Source organism: Tetrao urogallus (assembly GCF_951394365.1).
Source record: "Tetrao urogallus genome assembly, chromosome: 1".
NCBI classification, from domain to species: domain Eukaryota; kingdom Metazoa; phylum Chordata; class Aves; order Galliformes; family Phasianidae; genus Tetrao; species Tetrao urogallus.
The window spans coordinates 147698403-147720510 of NC_136813.1; the positions used below are offsets into that span (position 1 = coordinate 147698403).

General features: G+C 38.1%; 1 protein-coding gene across 7 annotated transcripts in view; it reads left to right on the forward strand.

Moving 5' to 3' along the window:
* The window catches only part of ANKS1B (ankyrin repeat and sterile alpha motif domain containing 1B), a gene marked incomplete at both ends in the record, with an annotated part of 401710 nt that extends 382881 nt beyond the window's left edge, over window positions 1-18829 (forward strand). For all 7 annotated transcript variants that reach the window (XM_079549707.1, XM_079549711.1, XM_079549708.1 and 4 more), the window contains 4 exons: window positions 4858-4944; window positions 9517-9654; window positions 17380-17547; window positions 18719-18829. In XM_079549707.1, the coding sequence (XP_079405833.1) occupies window positions 4858-4944; window positions 9517-9654; window positions 17380-17547; window positions 18719-18829 (504 nt within the window). The remainder of the gene's footprint in view (window positions 1-4857; window positions 4945-9516; window positions 9655-17379; window positions 17548-18718) is intronic.
* Between the last annotated feature and the right edge of the window lie 3279 nt (window positions 18830-22108).

The window sequence follows — 22108 nt, forward strand, 5'->3', positions numbered from 1 at the left end:
GATAGATTAATGCTCTCAGTTCTGCGTAGAACAAGGTATTGCAGTACAATCTCATCTTGAAAAGATTAAAGGCCCTTTAGCATTATATGTTTCATATGTGCATATGTTTCTTTTTTAAAAGGAAACAGCTAGTTTGTATTCCTTTATTCACAGGAAAAAAAAAGCCCTCTTCTCTTAAGTCATCATTGGCTAATTTGATTTGATGAGTACAATGGCTGGGTGGATTTCAAATTCAATTATCTGGACTTTAGTTTGTATTCTAAATAAACATCTGGCAGTTCTGCACAGCCTTTAGCTCAAAATCAAAAGATGAGAGGAAATGCTTCACTCAGGACAATTTGTAGTACTATAGAGATCTATCTGGAGTCCACTTGTGAATATTGGCTTTGGGTTTTTTTTCAATAAAACTAAGGAAAATTCATAAGCAGGTTTGGAAACAACAACAAGAACCCCAGGTTACTCTTTTCTTTTTCATAAAACATCTTCAGAGCTGAGCTTGCTATCTCTTCCTCTGTCCCCCTGCTCCTGTATCCCTTTTTGTGCATTCTTAAAGAAGGAACTGGATGCAGTCTAGGAAGTTCCTTCTTAAAGAAGGAACTGTCTAAGGCTAGGCAGAGGTTTGGCACCATGCTGCGTAATGGCAGCAATGGGTTCAGATACTGACTCAGAGGATCTTAAATCCCAGCCCTTACTGTGTAAACAATCACTGTGCTAACCAGGCAGTTATGCAGAAGGTGCCTTCATCTTGAAGGAGGTCTCCATTTGGAATGCTGGGTGGAGGAGGGCACTTACTGAATTGTGTGAACCCACTGCTGGCTCCACTGGCTATTTCTCATGGACTGGCCATAAGTACATTTGCAGGAAGCAGTTTTTTTGGTAGAAGTCAGCTAGAGAAAAGCAGCAGCTCATTTAGAAAGTCAGGCATGCCAGCGGTGTGGCTGGTGCTCCCACCAACTTCCAGCAACATAGCATGTTTTTGTCCGTAGATACCTTATTTATTCCTATACTGGGACTCCTCTCTCTTCTTTTTCCTTGGAAGTAAAGGGGTATTCTTATTCCTTACAAAAGTCTATTAGCCAAGGAAGCTGCACACAGCTGCCATGCATCAAGATAAAGGAGAGATTTCTATTACTGACTGACTGCCCTTATTCTGAAGAAAAAGAGACTGTGTCTTTCGGGGAGTCAAGGAAACTGAACAAATGTCACATTAGATTTAGGATGGCAGTGTTTCTCTCCATCCTCCCGTGTCTACAGTCAGGCCTGCTTTATGGTTCTTGTGCTTTGTGTGGAGCACTTCTATGTCAGCATCTACCTGTCCCATAGGAAGTATTTCAGAAGTGGAACCAAATCTCACTCTGTGGCATGCAGACTTGCTGCATTAAGACTCCTCACTGCAGTGCGCAGAGGAGACAGGACATGCACATCTGTCCTTATGACCAACAGATCATCTGGCAATGGCAGAGACAGGCAATGGCAGCGAGCCTAGAATACGCTCACTTTTCATCCAGCTGATTATCCTGAAGTTGTTTATTAAAATAAAGAGCCAAAGTTGCAGCCACAAACCATGGAGTTCATTATAACTCTGACCAGTTACAGGCTAGTGAGCACCTTGCCCAAAGACAGGGTCCTGTCACTATAATTATTTCTTCTCGAGATAAAATCCAGTCCTGCTACCATGATATGAATATGCCTTGGAGCGTTAGACCATATGCCAGTATGCATGACATCCTGTGCCAGTCTTCAACTGTAGGTCCTATACCTTTGGCCCAGGTCCATATGCTTCCCATAGAGGCACCAGATGGACAAAAATATTTTGTCATCTCATCGTGTCCTCAACAGTGGTGGTCAGAACCTGAAAAGCATGAGAAAAGGAAGTACTGCAGCCTGTGTCCCACCTTCTCAGATTCTAGTCACAGGCACCAGCAGAGATGCCCACTTGGCCTGCACAGAAGTGCAAAATGTCTGACCATAAAAGCTCTGGGATGACTGTCAACACCCTAGAATCTAGAGCCAAAGCAGTTACAGTGCCTGAGCAAGTACTATTTGTATTGTATCTCTGAAAACTCACATTGCACGTCCTGGCGGCCACCCCCTCCACCGAAGAAGAAATGAACAACAAACAAATAATATGAGCTCACCATGGCAACTTGCCATGAAACTATTGAAGACTGGAAGCTACTCAGAAATAGTAATTTTATGGTGGACTTCAGTTCATCTGTCACTGGGAGAGGAGTAGGGGGAATAGAGTGTGTGTTTTTTGTGATAGTACTATCCCTTACCAAGGATATTATCCCACTGCCCAACTCTGTTATGACAAGCATATGCATGTGTAGAGTTGTTTTGCAAAATCATGTTTCTGTGCTGGACTTTTGTCTTCCAGAGCACCTCTGCATGAATGAATCCTGCAGTTATTTTGGTTTGCAGATTGATAAGGGATGTCCACTGCTCCTTACCAGCTGAGACGATTTGGTTTAATGAATTGCAAATGTCCATTGGTCTCTGATTCATTTCCTAATTTGGCATATGCACATTAGTGGTATCTTAATGAGCTATTTCACTCAGATGCCATCTTCTGATGTTCACAGACTTCCTTAAATCTAAAAGATCAGGTCTGCTCTAGACAGATCCCGCTGAATGTGAGGCACATAAGGAAGATGATTAAAGTACAAACCACAGGTCTGCATGAAAGAGGACTCTCAGATGGCTGTTGCAACATTGCCAACAGGAAACTTAACCTTTATGGCAAATGGCAGATAGTGCAAGTTAGACCAAAAAGCTAAAGTGAACTTAGTAGCCATATTTGTATGGGAGGAGGGGAGGAATTTTGCTGCTAAGGCAGCGAGGAAGGAGGTGATTACAATAATCAGAATGAAAGACAAAGAGCTCTTGAATGTAGCTGTCGGGATAGAAAGAAAGGACAAAAGTTGGTTGATTGCTGGGTTGCCAGATGATGAGAGCAGAGTTGTCATATTTGTGAATATTTTGCCTAGATATAAGCATAGATGGGGTATATTGCTTGTTATTCTGATGGGTGTATGTACTGCAGTTTCTGTACAGTCAGTGCCAGGCTTTGTGTGCATTGAAATTGTATGTTATGAAAAGAGTCACTTGAGATCTATTATAGAGACACGCAGGTATGTGCTTGCTCTGATTTTAGCAGAGACAGTTTTGTTTTGCACTCAGAAAAATGTGATTCAGATTAGTGTCCTTCTTCAGATTTTGTTAGATTTTTCAGCATGTTTTATCATCGAAAAAAACAAATGCATTTTCAAGAAGCAGCCAGGCTTCTGAGTGAAAGAAGCCTTCTCCAGGATAAATTGACAGATGAGTGTCTTGTTGTCTGATACTGAACGGTATGATAGTCCTCCCCATTACATGTATGGGAAAGGCTCTTTCTGAGAGTTATATTAGAAATTCTTGCCTTCACTGCATGCGATACTAATTGTAGAACTTGGTTGGCTGTGTATCTTTGAACATTATGTTGGCAAAAATGGAGTCGCATTTGATTTGGGCAGGAATGAGATCAGAAAAGAAACTTACTTGCAGTTTTGTGTTGTTGTTTTTTTTTCTTTTAAGCTTCATTTGTTTTCCATTTGGTGTTGCCATCACCTATTTTTAGACAGATTTTTTTTTTTTTCAGATATAATCTGTGTTTTCAAGTTTAAATCTTTGTTGTTAAATTTCTCTTGAAAAATACAAAACCGCTGCTGCTACTCATTTTCAGCTTCTCTTGTAAACTTTTAGGATGGCAATTCTAGACGTGGTTGCACCCTCATTCTGTGTGCTGATATTTCTTCATATTTCTTCATATTTAATTATCTGAACTTAGGTTTTCCTCTCAAGAAAATGTCTGCTTGCTTTCTATGATCATTTGTAGATATTACCATGAGTGAGCATTTGCTGAACTTTGTCTACATTTTTTATCTATAGTAGCTTTGTATAGAATAGTCCTCCCTATAATTGTTTCTACCTTTAAAGAATTCAGACCATCTCTAAACTAGGTGATGTTTGTTTTTCCTTTTCTTTCTTCAGAAAACTTAATCCGTAAACTAATCAACAGGTCTTCTGCAGATAATTTAAATGTATTCCAAATACATGCCCAATCTGTTTGCCAGGAAATATCTTAGCTGTGTGCCTCATGCTGAAGGCATGTGTGGAAGAAAAATAGCTTTATACAAAGACATGAACTGTAGGTAAGAGAACCTGGCCATTGAGGGAATGCAGAATAAGCCTCTGTGTTAATTCATGTGTAAAGCCAACTGCAGTAACAACCACGTTGTAGGAAGTGCAGATGGTTTGGCTTTACAAGATTCAACATCAGGCTGACAGGTTGACTGGCAGGCCTGGAGGGCTGTAGGCATATCTCATGTCACAAATATAGCTGCAAGAAAGTGAGAGAGAGAGAGAGTAAAATATTCGTAAGTAACAACTAATTGCAGCAAAGAAGTAGTTCCACAAAATGCACTGTTAGTTTTTCCAGCTGGGAAGGACAGGAGGAGGAGAAGAGAGGTGGGGGTGAATGGGGCACATCAGATGGATGTTTTAAACATGTTTATTTTAGGAAATCCCTGATTACGTGACCGGTCACTTTATGTATGGTAAACTTCATTCTCTTTGCATCATGCTGGGAAAAAGGAGAGGTTTTATCATCTATGCTACAAACTGCAGGGTTCTTTTTAGTTTTTTAACTACAAGGCAGCTATTTCAAAAGCCCGAAGATCAGTCAGCTCAAGAAAAAGACAAATATTTAAATAAGTACCTTTTGTTTAACTGAAGCATTTTGTTGGAAGAAGAAGAGAAAAAATGCTGTTTTTCCAGTGCATTACAACTCCAACAGCATCTTCATTTTTGTTCCAGAAGTCTACGGAACAAATGAAGAAAGTGCCAACCATTGTCCTGTCTGTCTCATACAAAGGAGTCAAATTTATTGATGCAACAAATAAGGTATGTGCAATCACTGAATATCAGCTTTGTCTTCCTCTCAGATAGGAATACTTATGAGGTTGGCTCTGTTAGAACACCGGGCCATAGAGGGGACAGATTTGCACTATATGCTTCCTTTCTTTTTTCTCTTCTCTCCACAGTTGATGTAATCTTACTGTCACTCTCCAGAAGCTCTGTCTGGAGGTTGAGTGAAGCACCATTAATGGCTCAGTTGGAGAACATTGTGTCCAGCCTTCTGATATTAAAAGGCAAACTCATGACAACAGACATTTGGCTAAGGGCCTCTGCAAAATCCTTTACCATATTCTTCCCCATGCAGTTCCTTAAACATGCAGAAAATACATATATTTTTTCTTCAATATAGTTTTTGATAAAAAATAAAAATATGAAGATGTATCAATAACCAAAGGTTTTATCCAGAGCCAGACATTATAAGAAACATGAGCCTTAAGTATGCTTTCCAAATGTCAGTGCCTCTCCAACAGCTATTTTCCTGGTACTTCCCATCTGACTCCCTGAACTGCTGCAGCTTCATAACAGTTGTTATTCCATATTGTGTTCATCTTCCTATGTGGTGTGGCAAGGCCTCTGTGCTTTGTGTCTTACATTTCAAAATAGATCCAGCTTTTTTTTTTTATTATTTAATATATTTATAAGACAGAAATTGAAAGATTGGAGAACTCGGCGATGGATAGAACAATGAGTTATTGCTTAGCCAAAGTAAAATTCTTGTAAAGAGGAGTAAAATAATGCATGGATTTCTCTTCTCTCGTCTAAGACATCAAGAAAGTGCAAACCACACTGATGTTGTGTGTGAATATAAATTTTTTGTGTGTGTGTTATGTGACTAAAATGCACCAAGCAATATGGAAACTCAGACAACTCGACTATCCCATCAAGTTAATAATGTGTGTAACTGCTTGGTGTTGCTGTGCATTCAAACCACACCATACATCTAACCCAGTATTCTTCAAACTTGACAAAACAGGCAGTTTTTAAAGTGGAAGGTTTTAAGTGAAGGAATGAAAGCAGATTTGTGATCTTCTAATACAGTAGCACTGCCAGGTCTAGAAGATGGCACGAAATAAAAACAAAGCTGAAATATATATTATGTCAAGTCTAAAGTATTTGCCAGAGTAGAGAGATTCCTGTCAGCTCTTTTTTCTTCCATTAAGTCAAAATGGAACTTCTGTAGCCTTCATTTCTTTTATGTTCTCTGATGTGCTGGACATAAATCAGAACATTGTAATGCTATTAGTTCCAACTTGGATAAAGCTGTTTTCAGCTCTGAAATCTCCTCTATAGTGTAAGGGATGTAACTTCAGTGTCTTTAGGTTTAAAAAAGACTAGATCAGGAGAACAAAAGGAGCCTACAGTATCTCTTTGCACAGTGCATCTATTCTTATGTAAGAAGGAAACTTGAAAGAATTTGGGCAAATAGTATTAGGTGGCTCTAGACCAATCCCTCTAGATCTTATGCCTAGTAGTGTAACAGTTGTAGTTGATTGAGATAAATAACACCACAGTCCTGTGTGTTTTCTCAAAGTGGTAGAATGCTTTCTCTTCCATTCAAAATCTGCACTGCCTTTCCCTTCTGTAAAAACCAGGTAATAGCCTGCAGCCCTCCCAGGAGCATTGTTATCAGCCTTGTCCACAGTGTGCTGTACTCAATTCCTTCGAGACCCAAAACAGATTAGCACCAAGGTGAGACCCTATTCTGACTTGTACTGCTTCTGTGCAAGATTATGGTTGGTAGAGCTGGGCACCACTTTGCAATAAATGCATACTTTTAAATGACAAAAATAGCCGGCATTTATGTGCTTGAAAACTCAGCTTTCATTGCTCATCCTTTTACTTTATGCCACCAAGCTAAGAATCTGTATCCTGAGTTAAAGCAGGCAAAGCTTCAGGTAACAAAGAGGCTCTGACCTCATTCCACTAAAGCTATTTCAGTGGCACCTTGAAGTTTGGCATGACACCACTTTGACATGACACCATTTCTTTGCAAGTGAGGCCAGATAGAAATTGCTGCAAAGACAAAGCAGGCTTTGAGAAATTTCTCATGGATCACAGCTAACCCTAACTGCTGGATTATTTCTGTGTGGAGAAGAATTGTCTAACACAAAGTAGGCAAGTAAAGAGAAGGCTGCTAATCAAAGCTTAGTATCTCAGTGGTGTTGCCTTGGCAGAAGCAGAACTGACTTTCACCTTCCCTGCTTTTTCTGAAGCTCTGGAGATCGCTTTTGACAAACTGAGAGATAATTTTTAGAACAACAGTTTTACATTCTCAGTAAAGAGAAGAGCACACCAAGCACAGCAAACTGATTCATAACTTCATAATTTCTAGTGACTAAAACTATTGGTCTGCTGGAGTTCTGACTCTAGAAAACAGCAAATGCATGCATTGAAAACATGTCTAATTTTGAAAGGAAGTCAGAGAGGATAATTCAGTAGAAGTTAGAGGAAAACCTATTTCACTGCTAATTTCTGTCTGTGAGAGTTATTTGAGACACACCTTTTTTTATTCAAAACAAAGTTAAAATGAGTATGTTTCCAAACTTCACCTGGTTTAAAATTAAACACTAAAACACAAAGCCCTGTGCCAATCTCAAGCGACCTAGGAAAAGTTGCAGCATAGCAGATCTCTTTTCACACAGCATATAACTTCAGGTAGTTACTTAGTGGCTCATGATTTGGCATAAAAATTGGCATAAAACCTTCCAAGATTTAATTCTTTCTGCTTTTTAAACTACAGTGTTGATGCTACAACATCAATGAGAGTATATTACAGCTCTATCTGTGGATATCTAAATGCCTGGTTTTGTTAGAATTGTCATTCTCCCTAAAATCTTTCCTGAGGGTAAAACTTACAAATTTGAGAACAAAGGAAATAAAGTGCTTAAAGTAACATAAAAAGCCAATAGTCATTAAGCAGAGATTATACGTGTCATTATAAATTGGCATATATTGAAACATAAGTACTGTTTCTGTAACTTTTATGAATAATGCATTAAACTGAAATAATCAAGTATGTTGCAACAGTATAAGATTAAGAGGATTATATCATGTCTTCAGTAACAGTCTTCTTATCGTGTTTTCTTCTGTAATTCGGAATTTGGGATACTTTTTATTAAGATTTTTTTTTCCCCAAGCAGTTATTTCTTTAATTACACATATTAATATGTCTTTTAGAAAACTCGACACCTACATACAAGGGGGAAAGCTGACACTTTGCAAATGAAAGAGGATACGGCAAAGAATCCTAAGTGACTTAGTTGCATATGTTTCCCATTCTTCAAAAAAAAAAAAAAAAAAAAAAAAAGAGGAGGAGGAGAGGAGGTGGGAAGGAAAAGACAGGGATGTGGGAAAAACAGAGATGCTCAGAGGTTGTTTTAACTTGAACAGATGCCACTAAGGCAACAGCAAAGCGTAGAGCTGTGAGGAACTGTGGCACTACAGATGTCATGTGTTCTTAGTGCAGTAGAGATGTCATACTGCAGCAGGCTTCTTCTTTTTCTTTGTTGTTTTTATTTTTTTTATGGAAAAGCCATTGCTACAGTCAGGAGGGACACAATTCAGAAGATCATACAAACTAACCTCTGAGGAGATTTCTGTTCAATGAGTCATCCATGTTGTTGAATTCATCATGTCATTCATCATGTTAAATAAATCATTTGAAATGTGTGCATTGCTGATGCAAGGCCTAATCATAAGCCATTGTGTAGTATCTTCTCTAGTTTCATGGTTTCTTTGGCCTGAGCACAGTAGTTACATATCAGTAACTTATGTAATGACAATTCATAATTTTCTTCAAAGCTTTAGACAGCTTTTTTTTTGGTTATTTATTTCATCAGAGAAATGTACCCCACGTCTATCTCAATAGTATGCTATAGCTTTTACATTGGCTGTTGCAAGTAGTGTTGCTCAGTGCATGAACAGTTAAATATTTCTATATCTCTTACAGGATGCTGTTGTCACCAAGTGGAGAAATGTTGCCATTTGTAGCTACTTTTTTACTAAGAAGAACCCTTTCAAGAGCTCAGGATTTTAATTAATTATAAATTATGATGGATGTTTTGTTGATTTTTTTGAAAGAGTATAGCTGAATTTTGTCAAACACCCTGTGCAAAAGACTGGATATTGGGCCTGTTGGGTTTCACCAGCTCCAGTCCATCAGCAGCTTGAAGCAGTGGGATATAGTGACTTTTCGGCAGAAAACAGCAGCATCAGAGGATGCCTGTGTAGTGCTTTGAAATTGTATTTACAGCTGTATGCCAGGAAAGATGTATACAGGATACTGCATAAACTGTACAAAACCCAAATAGAATCATAGGGAATACTCCAGAGTGCAATTGTCTCCTACTGTCTTACTGGCAATTTTAGATATTGCAGGAGAGGGTCAAAATTGCAATGAATTGTGTAAGAAACTCACATGTGATATATTAAATCCCTTTTATTAAGAAACTGAAATATCTGAACACAGGAGATGAACATAAATATGTATCTAAAAACATGCCTTTTGCAGCTCTTTAACATGGAATTCCTAAATTGATTGAAATTTTTTTTCAACAGAATATTATTGCTGAACATGAAATCCGTAACATTTCCTGTGCTGCACAAGACCCTGAAGACCTTTCTACATTTGCGTACATCACTAAAGACTTGAAGACCAATCACCACTACTGCCATGTATTTACTGCATTTGATGTGGTCAGTTAATAGAGATATTTATTTAGTAGTGCTTTATAACAGTTACAGTTCTTTTATTCTATTTTTAAAGAAGGCATATGGTGATTAATAGAAGGTATTGTTCATTTACCGAATGGATCTACTGATCGAATACAAGATAGTGAAGGAACAGTTTTGGAGAAAAACAAATATTTTACTTGATATTATCTCATTTCCCATCTGAAACAATTCACTTGTGTCATCACAGCTGCTAAACTGAAACTTTAGTCAGTAGCACAAGAGGAACTTAAAAATTATTCAAGAAAAAAATATTTTAATGTAGTATCATGTGTATGAATTTTTGAAACACGTTTACAAGCGAGTCTTGACAAGTGACATCTAATCTAAGCTGTAGTCTTCCAAGAAGTTCATAAAAAGCAATTCTGGCCACCCACTCTGAAATCGTAACACATAGCAGATAAATCAGAACTGGACCAATGTGCATTATGTACAGTGTTCAGTCCTGCTGAGAGATAGGCTCAAGAGCTACCTCGAATTAAGTTTGTCTTCTGGACTGTGTTCTGGTGCCTGCAAAGTTGAGGAAAGACTAGTTTGGTGATGTCCAGCTGTTTGGCTGCTACGCTCATGAGTCTGTCCCAGACCAACCAACAAGAAGTGAGAGCGTTGGAGTCTTCCTGTGGAGGCCTTTGGGCTCATCCCACATTCATGAAATTGATATGGATTGTTTTTTGGACAGATCAGCGGGCAATTTCTTTGGGTTTCTTAGCTGCTCCATGGGCTTTTTTGTTTCACTGTTTAGCTGGATCAGTCCTGATAACTCAAACATTTTTTTTCTAAGTATTTCTTAAACCTATGGGTGTTTTACTGAATAAACTGGAGAACTGAAAATTCTCTGCAAATATATAGAGAACATATGAAAAGTTTTGTTCTTACTCTAAACAGAGAACTGAAACATTGGTAGCTCTGAAGAAGAAGAGACCACACAGACAGCTAACTACGTATCTCAAGAGGTCCTTGCAATATTTGGCTGCCATACTGAATCTCATAGATTTGAAACATCTGTGATAACAAATCTGTGCAGAGCACTGTTCTTTTTATGTCTGTGTGGAAAAGGGCACCCCTGTAACCATCGTCAGACTATAGCAATAGTCTAGATGGTCCCTCTGTTGTCTTTGTTTCTCTGTCATTGCAGTGGGAATTTTAGCTTAACAAATGATGAAGATAAGGGAAAAAATATATTATCAGCACCTTTTCCTTTTTGTTGCAAACAGACTGCATTGACTTTGGAGTCTCAAGACTCATTTCAACAGAGGTTCTTAAAGCTCTTCTAATTTGATGAACTGAGTTCTTCCCGCATTTATGCTTCTCAAATAATGATGCAAAGCCTACTGGTGTCTCAAAAAATTATGAACATGTATCAATTAATCAGTCTTACTGTTTCCAGCTAAATTTGGTGAAATAAATAGTAGCTCTAAGTTTTAGGACCAAGAAGGCTTAACATCCAAAATGTTTGTGGAATACTCACCTAATGCCATTTCAGCTAAGCACAAGAGAAATCTAAAATTCCATACAATTGTTATAGAAATTAAAAATTATTCAAGAAAAAGATTTTAATAATGTCTGTGAATTCTCAAAACATGCTTACATAAATATAAATAAATTAAATTTGAAAAGACAGAGAGATGTCTGAACAGAGGCATTTTATTTGTGACTGGGAAAGTAGTCAGCATTGCAGAGAAACTAAATAATAGCTTGAAGGAAAGTAGGTTAAAAGGAATATTAACCTTTATGTTCAGTACTTTTGTTGTTTAACTTCTCTACTGACATTTTAGTGCCCGTGTGGAATAGAAAAAGATTTTAAATGGTATTAAAAATAGGCAAACTGTTGTCAACAAAATGTTGCATTATATTAGTGATAAGTGAATCAACTGAGAGTAAACTGAGTGACATTTTTATTTCTACCAATCCATTTAAACACTTCTTAACAGTTTCAAACTAATGCGTTTTTATTTATAGGCCTAATGTTCAAGCACAAACACACAGCCAGGTGTATCAGATAAAATTCGTTTTCTCCCTACTCAGCTAGGAAAGCATAGTGATCCAGCAATAATTCTAACATTTTGCTCACTTCCCATACTTCAGGAGGAGTGTTTAATACCCCAACCACTATAAATGGCTAATTTAAGAAACTTTACTGTCTGTATTATTTTTCATACGCTATGTAATCCTCAGTGGGGTATTACCTACTCAAATATTCCCTTTTTTTTTTTTTTTTTTGTGCTGTTTTATTTCTCAGAATCTGATATTACTGATGGAAGAACAAGCTCGATGGAAAAAAAATATATTCTAGATATTTGCAACATAAGCATAAAGTAGATTCAATTTAAGTCTGGCACTTACAGAGGAGCCTGGTCTTCCAGTCTGCTAATAGAAGCAGTCCTCTTCATTTTTCAAGGGACAGAAGTCCAATCACAATAAGAAAAATAAAGTTCAAAATGGTAAAATCCACATTAAAGTATAAAAAAGAAGCATCTTAAATCTTATATAATATGGTAATATAATCACAGAATCACAGAATTGTAGGGGTTGGAAGGGATCTCCAGAGATCATTGAGTTCAACCCCTCTCCAAAGCAGGCCCCTTACAGCAGGCAATAATGTATGTATACTGTATATATACATACACACATATACATATGTACAGTATATGCACTGAGATGAAAATTAGGTCCCTTAGTTCAGGGAACTGGAAAAAACTTTTTTTTGCAAATAGGAAAGTGATTCAGTGTAACAGCATGTCAATACAAGTATCACTGATGCTTAGTATTTAGAAGTGACTCCTCTACTCAGAGTTATGATGTTGTAATTAAAATTGGGAGTGACATTCATTGCTTAAGATATTTAGAAGAGGACAAGTTTTGGGAGTAGAAGATTTATTGATCAGTACTTGAAACTCATTTCACACATCCACTTGCATAAAGCAGACTCAAAACCACCAATGAAGTATTCCCTTTGAAAAAATAAACCATGATAATAGTTCCTACACCAAAGTCCTTTCATGTATGGGAAATCCAAATTAATTTCAGTCAGACATTCCTTCACCGTCCTGCATACTGGTGAAAAGAAGGCAACCAGCATAAACTGGCACAACAGCTGCTCTAGTTCGTGCCTAGGATAGACGGGGGTTCTGTGCAACCCAAAACTTCCCTTCTCTGTAGTCTTCTGTCCTTCATTGTGCAGACTTAATCTGAATAAGCATTGGAAACTGCTAGTACATATTCAGCAGCGATGAAAAACACATGGTTTCAGGCCTCAAAGTTCTGTTTATTGCCTTCTTCCAGTGGATTTGGGAACTGAAATTTTTTATTGAAGTTGTTCTCTGTTCTCATGATGATCCAGATACAATCAGTATGGCGACTGCACGCCTTAAGAACTGAAAACTTTTTTTCTTTGCAGTACCCAAAGGCAGCATGCCCAGACTGTACTCTTTCAGGGCATATTAGGCAGAATGTGGGAAGCCCGTTTTAATTTATCCTCACAACTTTCTTGAGATGGAGCACTCAGGCACCAGGAGCTATCAGCTCATGAGCAAATGAGTCTCTCCTGTTGGGCTAGTCTACATGGATGGCTTTTTGCAACAGCCTCAAAGTCACATTTGGGAGGCCTGTTTCCATGGCCATGTAGCATACAAAATATCTCTCTGTGCCACATTAGAAAAGAAGGATGAATTCAGAAGAGTCTGCTACTGACCATCACTTTAAATCCAGGGTGAGAAAGATTCACGAATTTGAGTCGCAGGAGTGTCTGTTCATAAAAGCTGCAGGTAGACCACAGCTGTTACAAGCAAATGCCAGCCATGTTCATCTCTTCGTACCACCCTCAACAAGTTGAGCCTCCTTCCCCTTCATTGAACAATGACTGATGTGTTAGGGTGCAGACAAATGCAGTCCTTTCTAGCTGTCCCAAAACGTAAATGTGTTCTGTTTTAGAAGGTAAAGCATATGAACAATCAGCAGTGTAAATGCATGTGTATGACAGTTCTTGACCTCAAAGAACCCCAGTTATTAATAAGTAACCTCGTCAGATTTCTATAGTAGGAATCCTTAACATCTGGCCTTGAAGACTGTGATGACTAAGGATTGGGCAAATGATTTCATCTCAGGGGATGGAAATTTTGAACAGGGTCGGAATTTTTCAGATTTTTCAATTTAAGATTCTGTATACTGTGTTCTGTTTGATTTTGCCAGCTCAGATTTTAAGTTCAGCACCTTGCATATGTGTCCTAATTGACTTTCTACACAGAAAATGTGGTGGGTAGCTCTCACCAATTATCTGTGAGATGCCAAAGGACACTTCAGTAAATTCAGTCTAAAGATCAGATTTAACTGTGATCTTAAAAGGAAAAAAAGGTAATTACCTGAAAGCAGAAACCCATCAAATCTTCTGCATACCCAAAATGCTTTTCTAAAAAAGCAAAACGTTAGCTTCTCTGGAAAAAAAAAAAAGAAAAGTTGTAATAGTCCTTTGCAAGTGACATTTTAAGCTTCTGTAGATCAAAAGACAGAAATTAACGATCTTGCTCTCATTCTCAAAATAGTCCTGAAGCCTCCATATAGCTTTATAGAAGCATGAAAACACAGTGAAGAAAAAATGTCTGCTGCAGCTTGTGCAGTAAAGAAAATAAGTCCGACAGTAACAAAGCAATTAGCCATTGTAATTGGGTGAACTAAAGCAGTTGAAGAATACTGACTCAGACTTGAACTGAGGAGCTGAATTAACACATTATGTTGCAGACAGGGCAATTGACCTCAGTTTTTCATATCACAAAAAATGCTTAAAGGCATTAGCTTACTCACCTTCCTTCTCTGTCAAGACGTACATGGAACATGATTGTAGCAGAACTCAGTGCTAAAAACTTTACCTCCTTTCCAAGGAGCTTGTTGGAGTGCTGTAAGGGTCAATGTCTCTCATAATCACCATGGGGTCTACAACCCTGTTCTAAACATCTCTTGAAGAGACAGACCTGTTTGCTTCATTTTATGTCACGTGTAAAAAAAGAAGTCTCATTCCATCGGAAGGCTTCCCACTATGGTTTTTGTGGTTTTTATCTTCCTCCTGCATCTCCAGAGAATTCCTGCTCTTTTCTCTCCAGCAACAGCCCGTCCAAGAATATGTAAAAACTCTGACTTTCATATTCCTCTCCCTGTACTACAGATGAGAAATTCCTCAAACCAAATTTATTTAGCCTTGGTGGTTTTTTTTCTATGTATGATTCAGCAGATGTTGCGTTGGTTTTGTTTCTTTTTTTTCTTTTTTTTTTTTTCCAATTTTAAAAGGGACAAATTTAAAGCCCTCCAAGGCCTCCAAGTGAAGTGTACGCATCACTTCTTCAAGGTTCTATTGCAGTTCACAATGTATGACATTTATGCACAATGGCTCAGTTTATGTTTAGAACACTGAACAAAGCAGTAAATGTTCTATTTTAAGTATTTCATATATATATTAACCATTGAAACAGTTACATTTTCACATGCTCCAGGAAGGGCTATTTTTTAACTTTACACTCTACTCAAGAAAACAAATCATAATGATTTCTCACAAGATCCAGGACCCAAACTAGATAGCCTATGCATGGCAAACTCTCTGCTTTTCTCCACTCTATTCTCAGGACTTTACATGCTGTCTCCCAAGACCTTTTCACATACTTTCCTGGGTTGTACACTCTCTCACTCCTGTAGTATTACTGTCCACTTGTTCTCCAAGCCCTCCTTATATGCTGTCAATGTATTCCCTTATCAATAATAGTATCCAGTGTAGATAATCCCATGATGATACAGTACACTATCTTACTGTCTTGACAGCAGATTAAGATCTCTTTAGAATAATATCCTTGTCCTGCTAATATGTGCAGTCCATTTCAAATAATATTATTCTGTGCATTTTTAACAATTATACTCAGCTGGTCTTAATTCCATAACTAGTGTTCTGCTAAAAGGCAGAGTGCTTTATAATGGTCTTTTTAGCCTTTCATTTCTGACTTCACTGGCAAACTGTATTCTCAATCTTTCTCAGTCCAGATTGGTTCCCTTAAATTAAAAGTGAGACAATTTGGAGACTGCTGCCACCAGATCTCACAGAGATTCTTATTTGGGAAGCTCTGAAACTTTGGCATGCTTGTTGTTGTTAATGCAGTCATCACAGCTGAGAGGATACCCCAGTGGAGGATTATAATTGTTTTCCCTTTGACCCAACAAAGACCAGGGTTGGCACCTTTGTAAGAAGCTCTTATAATGAGCTAAATAGGCTGAACTTAGCCTACATGTTCTTTGTATAAAGCTGTGATAACAAAGGGATGAAACTTTTTAATGACTGCAGTGAAACTGTGGTATAAGGCATGAAATAAAATGCTTAGCCCTTTAGCTGTATTTAACCTCTGCAGGGCAGATAGTGTGTGTCTGTGTGTTTTGCACTGCTTTCTGCCTTATTACAAACTCAACAGTTAGCCTCGACTAACTAAACATGCACCTCAATTAAAATTAATACATTTGAAATAATATTAAAAGCCTGTGGGAGTTTTAAGGGCTCACCTAGGTTCAAAGTAATGCAGAATTGCATCCAGCTACAGAGGATCAGGAAGGAGAGAGTAACTCCTGAATTACATCTAAGATGCATGACTTATGGTAAGGAGTCTGCAGGACATGAGAAGGAAAGCCTGCAGGCTGGTGTTTGCTCTGCAGGGGTCCGAAATGTTATTGGGAAGCTTGTAGGAGCCTAGAATTAAATACACCAAAGCAAACCCACAAGCCTGAAAAAATTGCCATAGGCTTTCACTTGCAATTTGGATTATGCTTAAATTTGAAACTCACAGCTGCTTTTAGCTGATGTAAAACTTTACTGGAAAAAAGCATTTGTACAGATCCCCCACTTCCTCATTCATGCTTTATTAAACCTTTCAGCAGGTTTTCTTCCACATATTCTCTAAGAATTTAAAGTTTTCTAGGTATAACTGATCTTGTTCTTCAGAACCTGACCTCTTTGGTAATACATGCTAACTCCCCAGGCGTATGCTGACATTCCAAGTTAAGCTCAAACTAGAAGTTTTACTTCTAGAAAACAAAACTGTAAGGTTCCCTCTGCCTTTGAAACACACATTGCAAGCATAGCACTTACCTTAACGCGTACGTGGGTGCACTGCATCTGCATCTGCACCTTCAACACATGCATCTTGTCCTCTGGGGAGTGTCACAGCAGATCTGGAGCACTCTCCTTTTCCCATGCTCCCTGGTGATGGCACTGCACAGTGTAAGTCGGGCTGCCTGCCCTGGAGGCAGAGGAGAGGCCAGCAGAGGAGGTCTGAAATGAAGCGAGGTGGAATGTCAGATACGTGCAGTAGTGCCCATTGGCTAGGATCTTGGAAGCAAGAAGAGCGGGGAAGGGGTCAAGAATGAATACACTTGTTCTAAGAGGTGACACCCACCCACACAACCCTTTTCTCGTGTCTAGTGAGACAGTGTTTTTCAAAGATTTGAAAAGCAGTTGTTTTCACTACAATAGATTACATTTAGATTGTCCTTAATTAATTAGAAATCAATTGACTGATGTAATTATTGCAGAGACTTAGGAAGTTATTACCAGTGTGTTTTCAATTACTTTCATTACAAATCCATTCTACAGACAGTACTAACACTTCTTTTATCTAACAGCAACTCTGCCTAATCCCAATTTTAAATGTTTCTATTTTGTTCCAGAATTTAGCTTACGAAATCATTCTCACACTAGGACAAGCATTTGAGGTGGCCTATCAGCTTGCACTACAAGCACGAAAAGGGGGCCATTCTTCAACCCTCCCTGAGAGCTTTGAAAATAAACCCTCCAAACCTATTCCAAAACCACGTGTTAGTATTCGGAAGTCAGTGGTAAGTAGAATGGAGTGGTGCATGCAACAACAACATTCAGCTATACAGTAAGAGTTGATACGCATTTTGAAGCTGTGTCACCTCTACCCAACACAACCCTGCTAGGTTGTGTCACTGTATCGCAGTCAGCCATTTGGAACTACCATTCACTTTGTGTTTCCTCAATTTAAGAAGTCACTTGACTAATGCTGAGGATCACAGCCAATGCATACATCCAAAGCTGTTCAGTTCCATAGAGTTTCCTGAGCTTGTGTCAAGAGATTAATCTGGCATCAAACTAATGTCACTGCATGTGCATACCAATAGTGCACAAATTTTGTTTGATTTACCAGATTGATTGCCAGATGATTACACTTAATCAAATTACAAATCGGAATCAATTTGCAGTGATATTCTTGTCACAACAAGCAACTTCTTTTCTTACCTTATTTATTTATTTATGCATGATGCTCAGCAGAGCTAGACTTCAGAACCTGTTTCAGAACTGTGTTTCAATACACCTTCTTAACATCTTTGGAATCTCACATTCCTAAGAACCTTAGGTAATCAGAGCCTCATTACTTCTATTACTTCTATTCCATCTTAGAGGGCATAGCTGACAGAGAAGCACTCTTTTATGGTATAACTTTCCAAAAATTATGCAACTTATTTTAAATCGAGCGAGAATACAGACATGGTGTGATTTGATTGTGTGCTGTATCATATTCCCTGGATATAAAGGGAGAACCATCCTCTGTGATAGTTAATTCTAGGATGAGTGAAAGGGAAAAATACACATGAAAGCGTGCTTTCAACCATACAGTTTTGTGTACATCGCCACAGATTCTTCATCCATAGACTTGTAAGAAAGAGCATTTTCTGATGCCATCATCTGTCTCAGTATTAAAAGGACTGCGCAGCATCAAGTCTTGCTTTAAACATAGCATAGCAGGCTTTGATGCTCCATAGCTTGGGGATAGACACAGCTCTGATCTGAACAGTAAAAAGAGGGCAACCATCGGTAGGTAGATGGGAACGCAGACCCTCGCGCTGACATGCTTAAGGCATTAGAAGAGGACTTTGTTGATAAAGGGTTTGCTCTGTGTTCTATTTTTGTGAAAGAAATATCATCTGCTAGAAATGCTGCGTGCAGAGATGGTAACCCATCTGTATATTTGCATTTGTTTTAAAGCAGATAGATCCATCTGAACAAAAGACTCTTGCGAATCTACCATGGATTGTTGAACCCGGACAAGAAGCCAAAAGAGGCATTAATACCAAGTATGAAACTACCATTTTCTGATACAAAACTGTCCCCCTATTCCTTGTTGTGCCTTGCACTCCAAGCAGTCACAGCACAGCCTTTCCTTTATGGCAACGTTTCAACCCAGCAGAGAGGAAGACTGCACTGTATGCGTGGCCTTGTAACTAACAAAAAAGGCTGATAGTCATTTCTGGTGATGTTCTTCTTCCTGCAGCACTGACAGAAGAATGACACTATACGAAGACTTTTAAAATTACAGTCCACAAGAGGAGTGAGAAACCTTATTTTTCACGCAGTTCTCCCTTGTGACTCTGCCACAGTGCTTTCTTTGATTTCTTATTTTAGAATTCTACTTTTTAAAAAACAGAAGGTCTCTAAACTAACACTAATGCTGCCTACGAGTAGGATATTTGATTGGTTTTTTATTTAAATCTTGGCAGTTTTTAATTGAAATATAAACCAGAATTAATGAATAGAGTATTTGTGAAACCACTGAATTCATTAATATTTGCTGTGTTGAATAAAGAACTCATTAAAGTGACGAGAAATTAGGTACCCTGATTTCTGTGTGCGCTGGTTTTATATGTAATCCTTGGTGTCCTTTGATCCTCTGCAGAAACAGGAGCCTCTTGAACTGTAACAAAGGATCAGAGTTTTATGAATGGTTAGAAGAAAGGTATTAATAACGCACAGAAAACATTTATTAGATATTTTTATGGAAGAGAAGTACTATAGGAAAACAGGAGAGTATTTATGGAAAGGAAGCCAGATTAATTATGACAAATGTTGTTTATTTTAAGGTTAATTAAACCATTGCTATTGCAGCATTATGAAAATTATAGAAGTTGTAGCATCAGTGCACTGGATGTTCCATGTCACCAGTCTGAAATGGAAGTGGAATGGTCATTCCACCATTCTACTCCACTTACATACACTTTATGCAGTTTGACATTGCTATAGCCATGAATTCTACTCGTATTTTTTAAAATAATCTCAGTGGTTCTAAAAAAAAAAAAAAAAAGTCAAAACTCTGGATTTTGCTATCAAGATTTCTGCCACAGAAAGCTTGTTTAGAAGAATGTTGATAAAATTCTACCGTGAAACATTTTCTAAATAAAAATAGCGAGAAAAAGAAAAAAATTCCAAAGTAATAAAATTGTTTTCATGGAAAAAAACGAGTTAAGCATTTGCTTAATATTTGATTAAATAATATTTACTTACATTTTCTTTAAAGTGTTTTAATTTTTTTAATGTCTGTGGAGTATTTGTATAATACCATGATGTATATTTATGTAGAACTGAAATTATAACAGTACAAATATCACTATAGGAGAAAAAATGGCATTTTAACGTATATTGTTCTATCAAGTCAAATTGTGAATCATTTTGAAGTTCATTATAGAGATATTGATAAATTGTGTGGTTGTCTTAACGTTTTTTTAATTATTATTTCATATCCAGCTGAGGTTTTCAGTTTGACTCATCAGTTGGTGAATTCCAAAATTGGAAACGGAACTCGGTTTAAACCTGATAATTGTATATGATTTAGTTAAACATAATCATAGCGCTGAGTGATGACATAATTTTAATACAGTATTCAATTTACTTGAACAAAATAGTTCCTTGTACATATTTTGCCTCTTCACTGTTGATATGTACGTAGTCAACTGACAGTCAAAAACTAACACAAAAATATGGTACCAAAAGGAAAAACTGTATAGGAGAACAGTAAATAGTAGCCTCACTGCAACAAAACTTATGTAAATATGCTTGGGCTTCCAGTTATAAATTTTGTAATTTTGTCATTTATTTATATCCTATAAAAGCACACAAAATAAAATGAAGTTGTACAGTCCCCGTGCTTTGTGCGTCACTTTATCATTGCCAAAGGAAACAAAAGGGGCTTGGTCCCAGTCATCGAACAGCCCTCCGTTTCCCCAGTTTCACTGAGCTTGGAGCTTATCCCACACAAACACAGGCATTGCTGTGGGGACAGTTTTGTTTTAGAACACAGATTTTGTTTACAGATGGTAAATTCTTTAAAGGCCTTAATTAAATGGCTCTTCAGTGCACTACTCAACTGCTGACTTTCTGTATTTAATCGCATGCTCTAAAGAACTGCACAGGGAGTTGCGCTAAAACGGGCTCGCTTCAGTCTCCAAAAGTACAAAAGTGGCCAGTTTTCAAGCCATAAACTGGGGTGCTGCTAATGCAGCTGAGTGACCCCAAACGTTTAAGGATGAGGCAAGAGGTGTAGCACAACTCCAATCAGACAAATTGAAGCAATAGGAGGGACTGGCAACTTGTAGGAGAAATTTGATCCAGATTCATCAAAGAGATGGCAAAGAGGTCAGGTGGCGATAGTGAGCAGCTGGAATTGATTGGGAGCAAGGATAAGGGGCAAAAGTGACTGAGGGAGGCTAGAAATACTGATGGAAGATGAAGGACTGGTAGTGCAGAGAATGAGTGTGAAGAGAAATGTTTGGGGACGCAGCAAGTCAGTGCACAGCTGGAGCCCTCACAGCAGACAGACATTGATAGTGGAAGGACAAGTAAGATTTGCAGGCATAAAGTTCTTCTGTATTTGTAGAAACTTGGGATTTTAGAAGCAAACATCTGCACTGGCTGATCCTAGCACAAACCCACTGGAGGCAAATTGATGGATCCCATGCAAATAGCATGGGATAATGTTAGTGTTCCTTTCTTCAGACCCATAGAGCCTTCTCTGAATACAGGACACAAATCTGCACTAGCTCAAAGTAGTTACTATTTGATCTTTAGTCCATCTTGGTGAAGGTGAACAGCCAGTTTCTTTTTTTTTTTGTCTGTAGAATGTTGGAATTTTATAGGAAGTGAGAAAACAATGGTCAATCTTAAAAGTGAAGACAGAGAAGAAGCCAGACACCTCCAAAAGATCAGAAAGTGAGGAAGACTGCTTTTCTTGTTCACTGCTCAAGAAAAGAGGGAAAAAAGGCAGTCAAGGAGAGTACATGAAGAAACTGGAGCATTTGGCTGTCATGAAAACAGGAATTAATTGCAACAACCACCTTCACTGGGAGGGTGGAGTGCTGCTTAAGATGAGAGGAGATAGATTGCACTTCATATGGGATGATAAAGAAACTGGAATCAAAGTGATGTAAGTGTGAGTGACAAAGGATTTTCATCATTAGCAGTGAGGTCTCTAAAATACAAGGTAAAAAGCTTCCGGGAACAGGAGGAACTCTTGAGAAAACAAGGGGGATATCGTGTTATGGAACTGGAAGATTTTCTGAAGGAGATGTTGCTTTTGAGACTGGACATAGTGATTACTCCAATCTG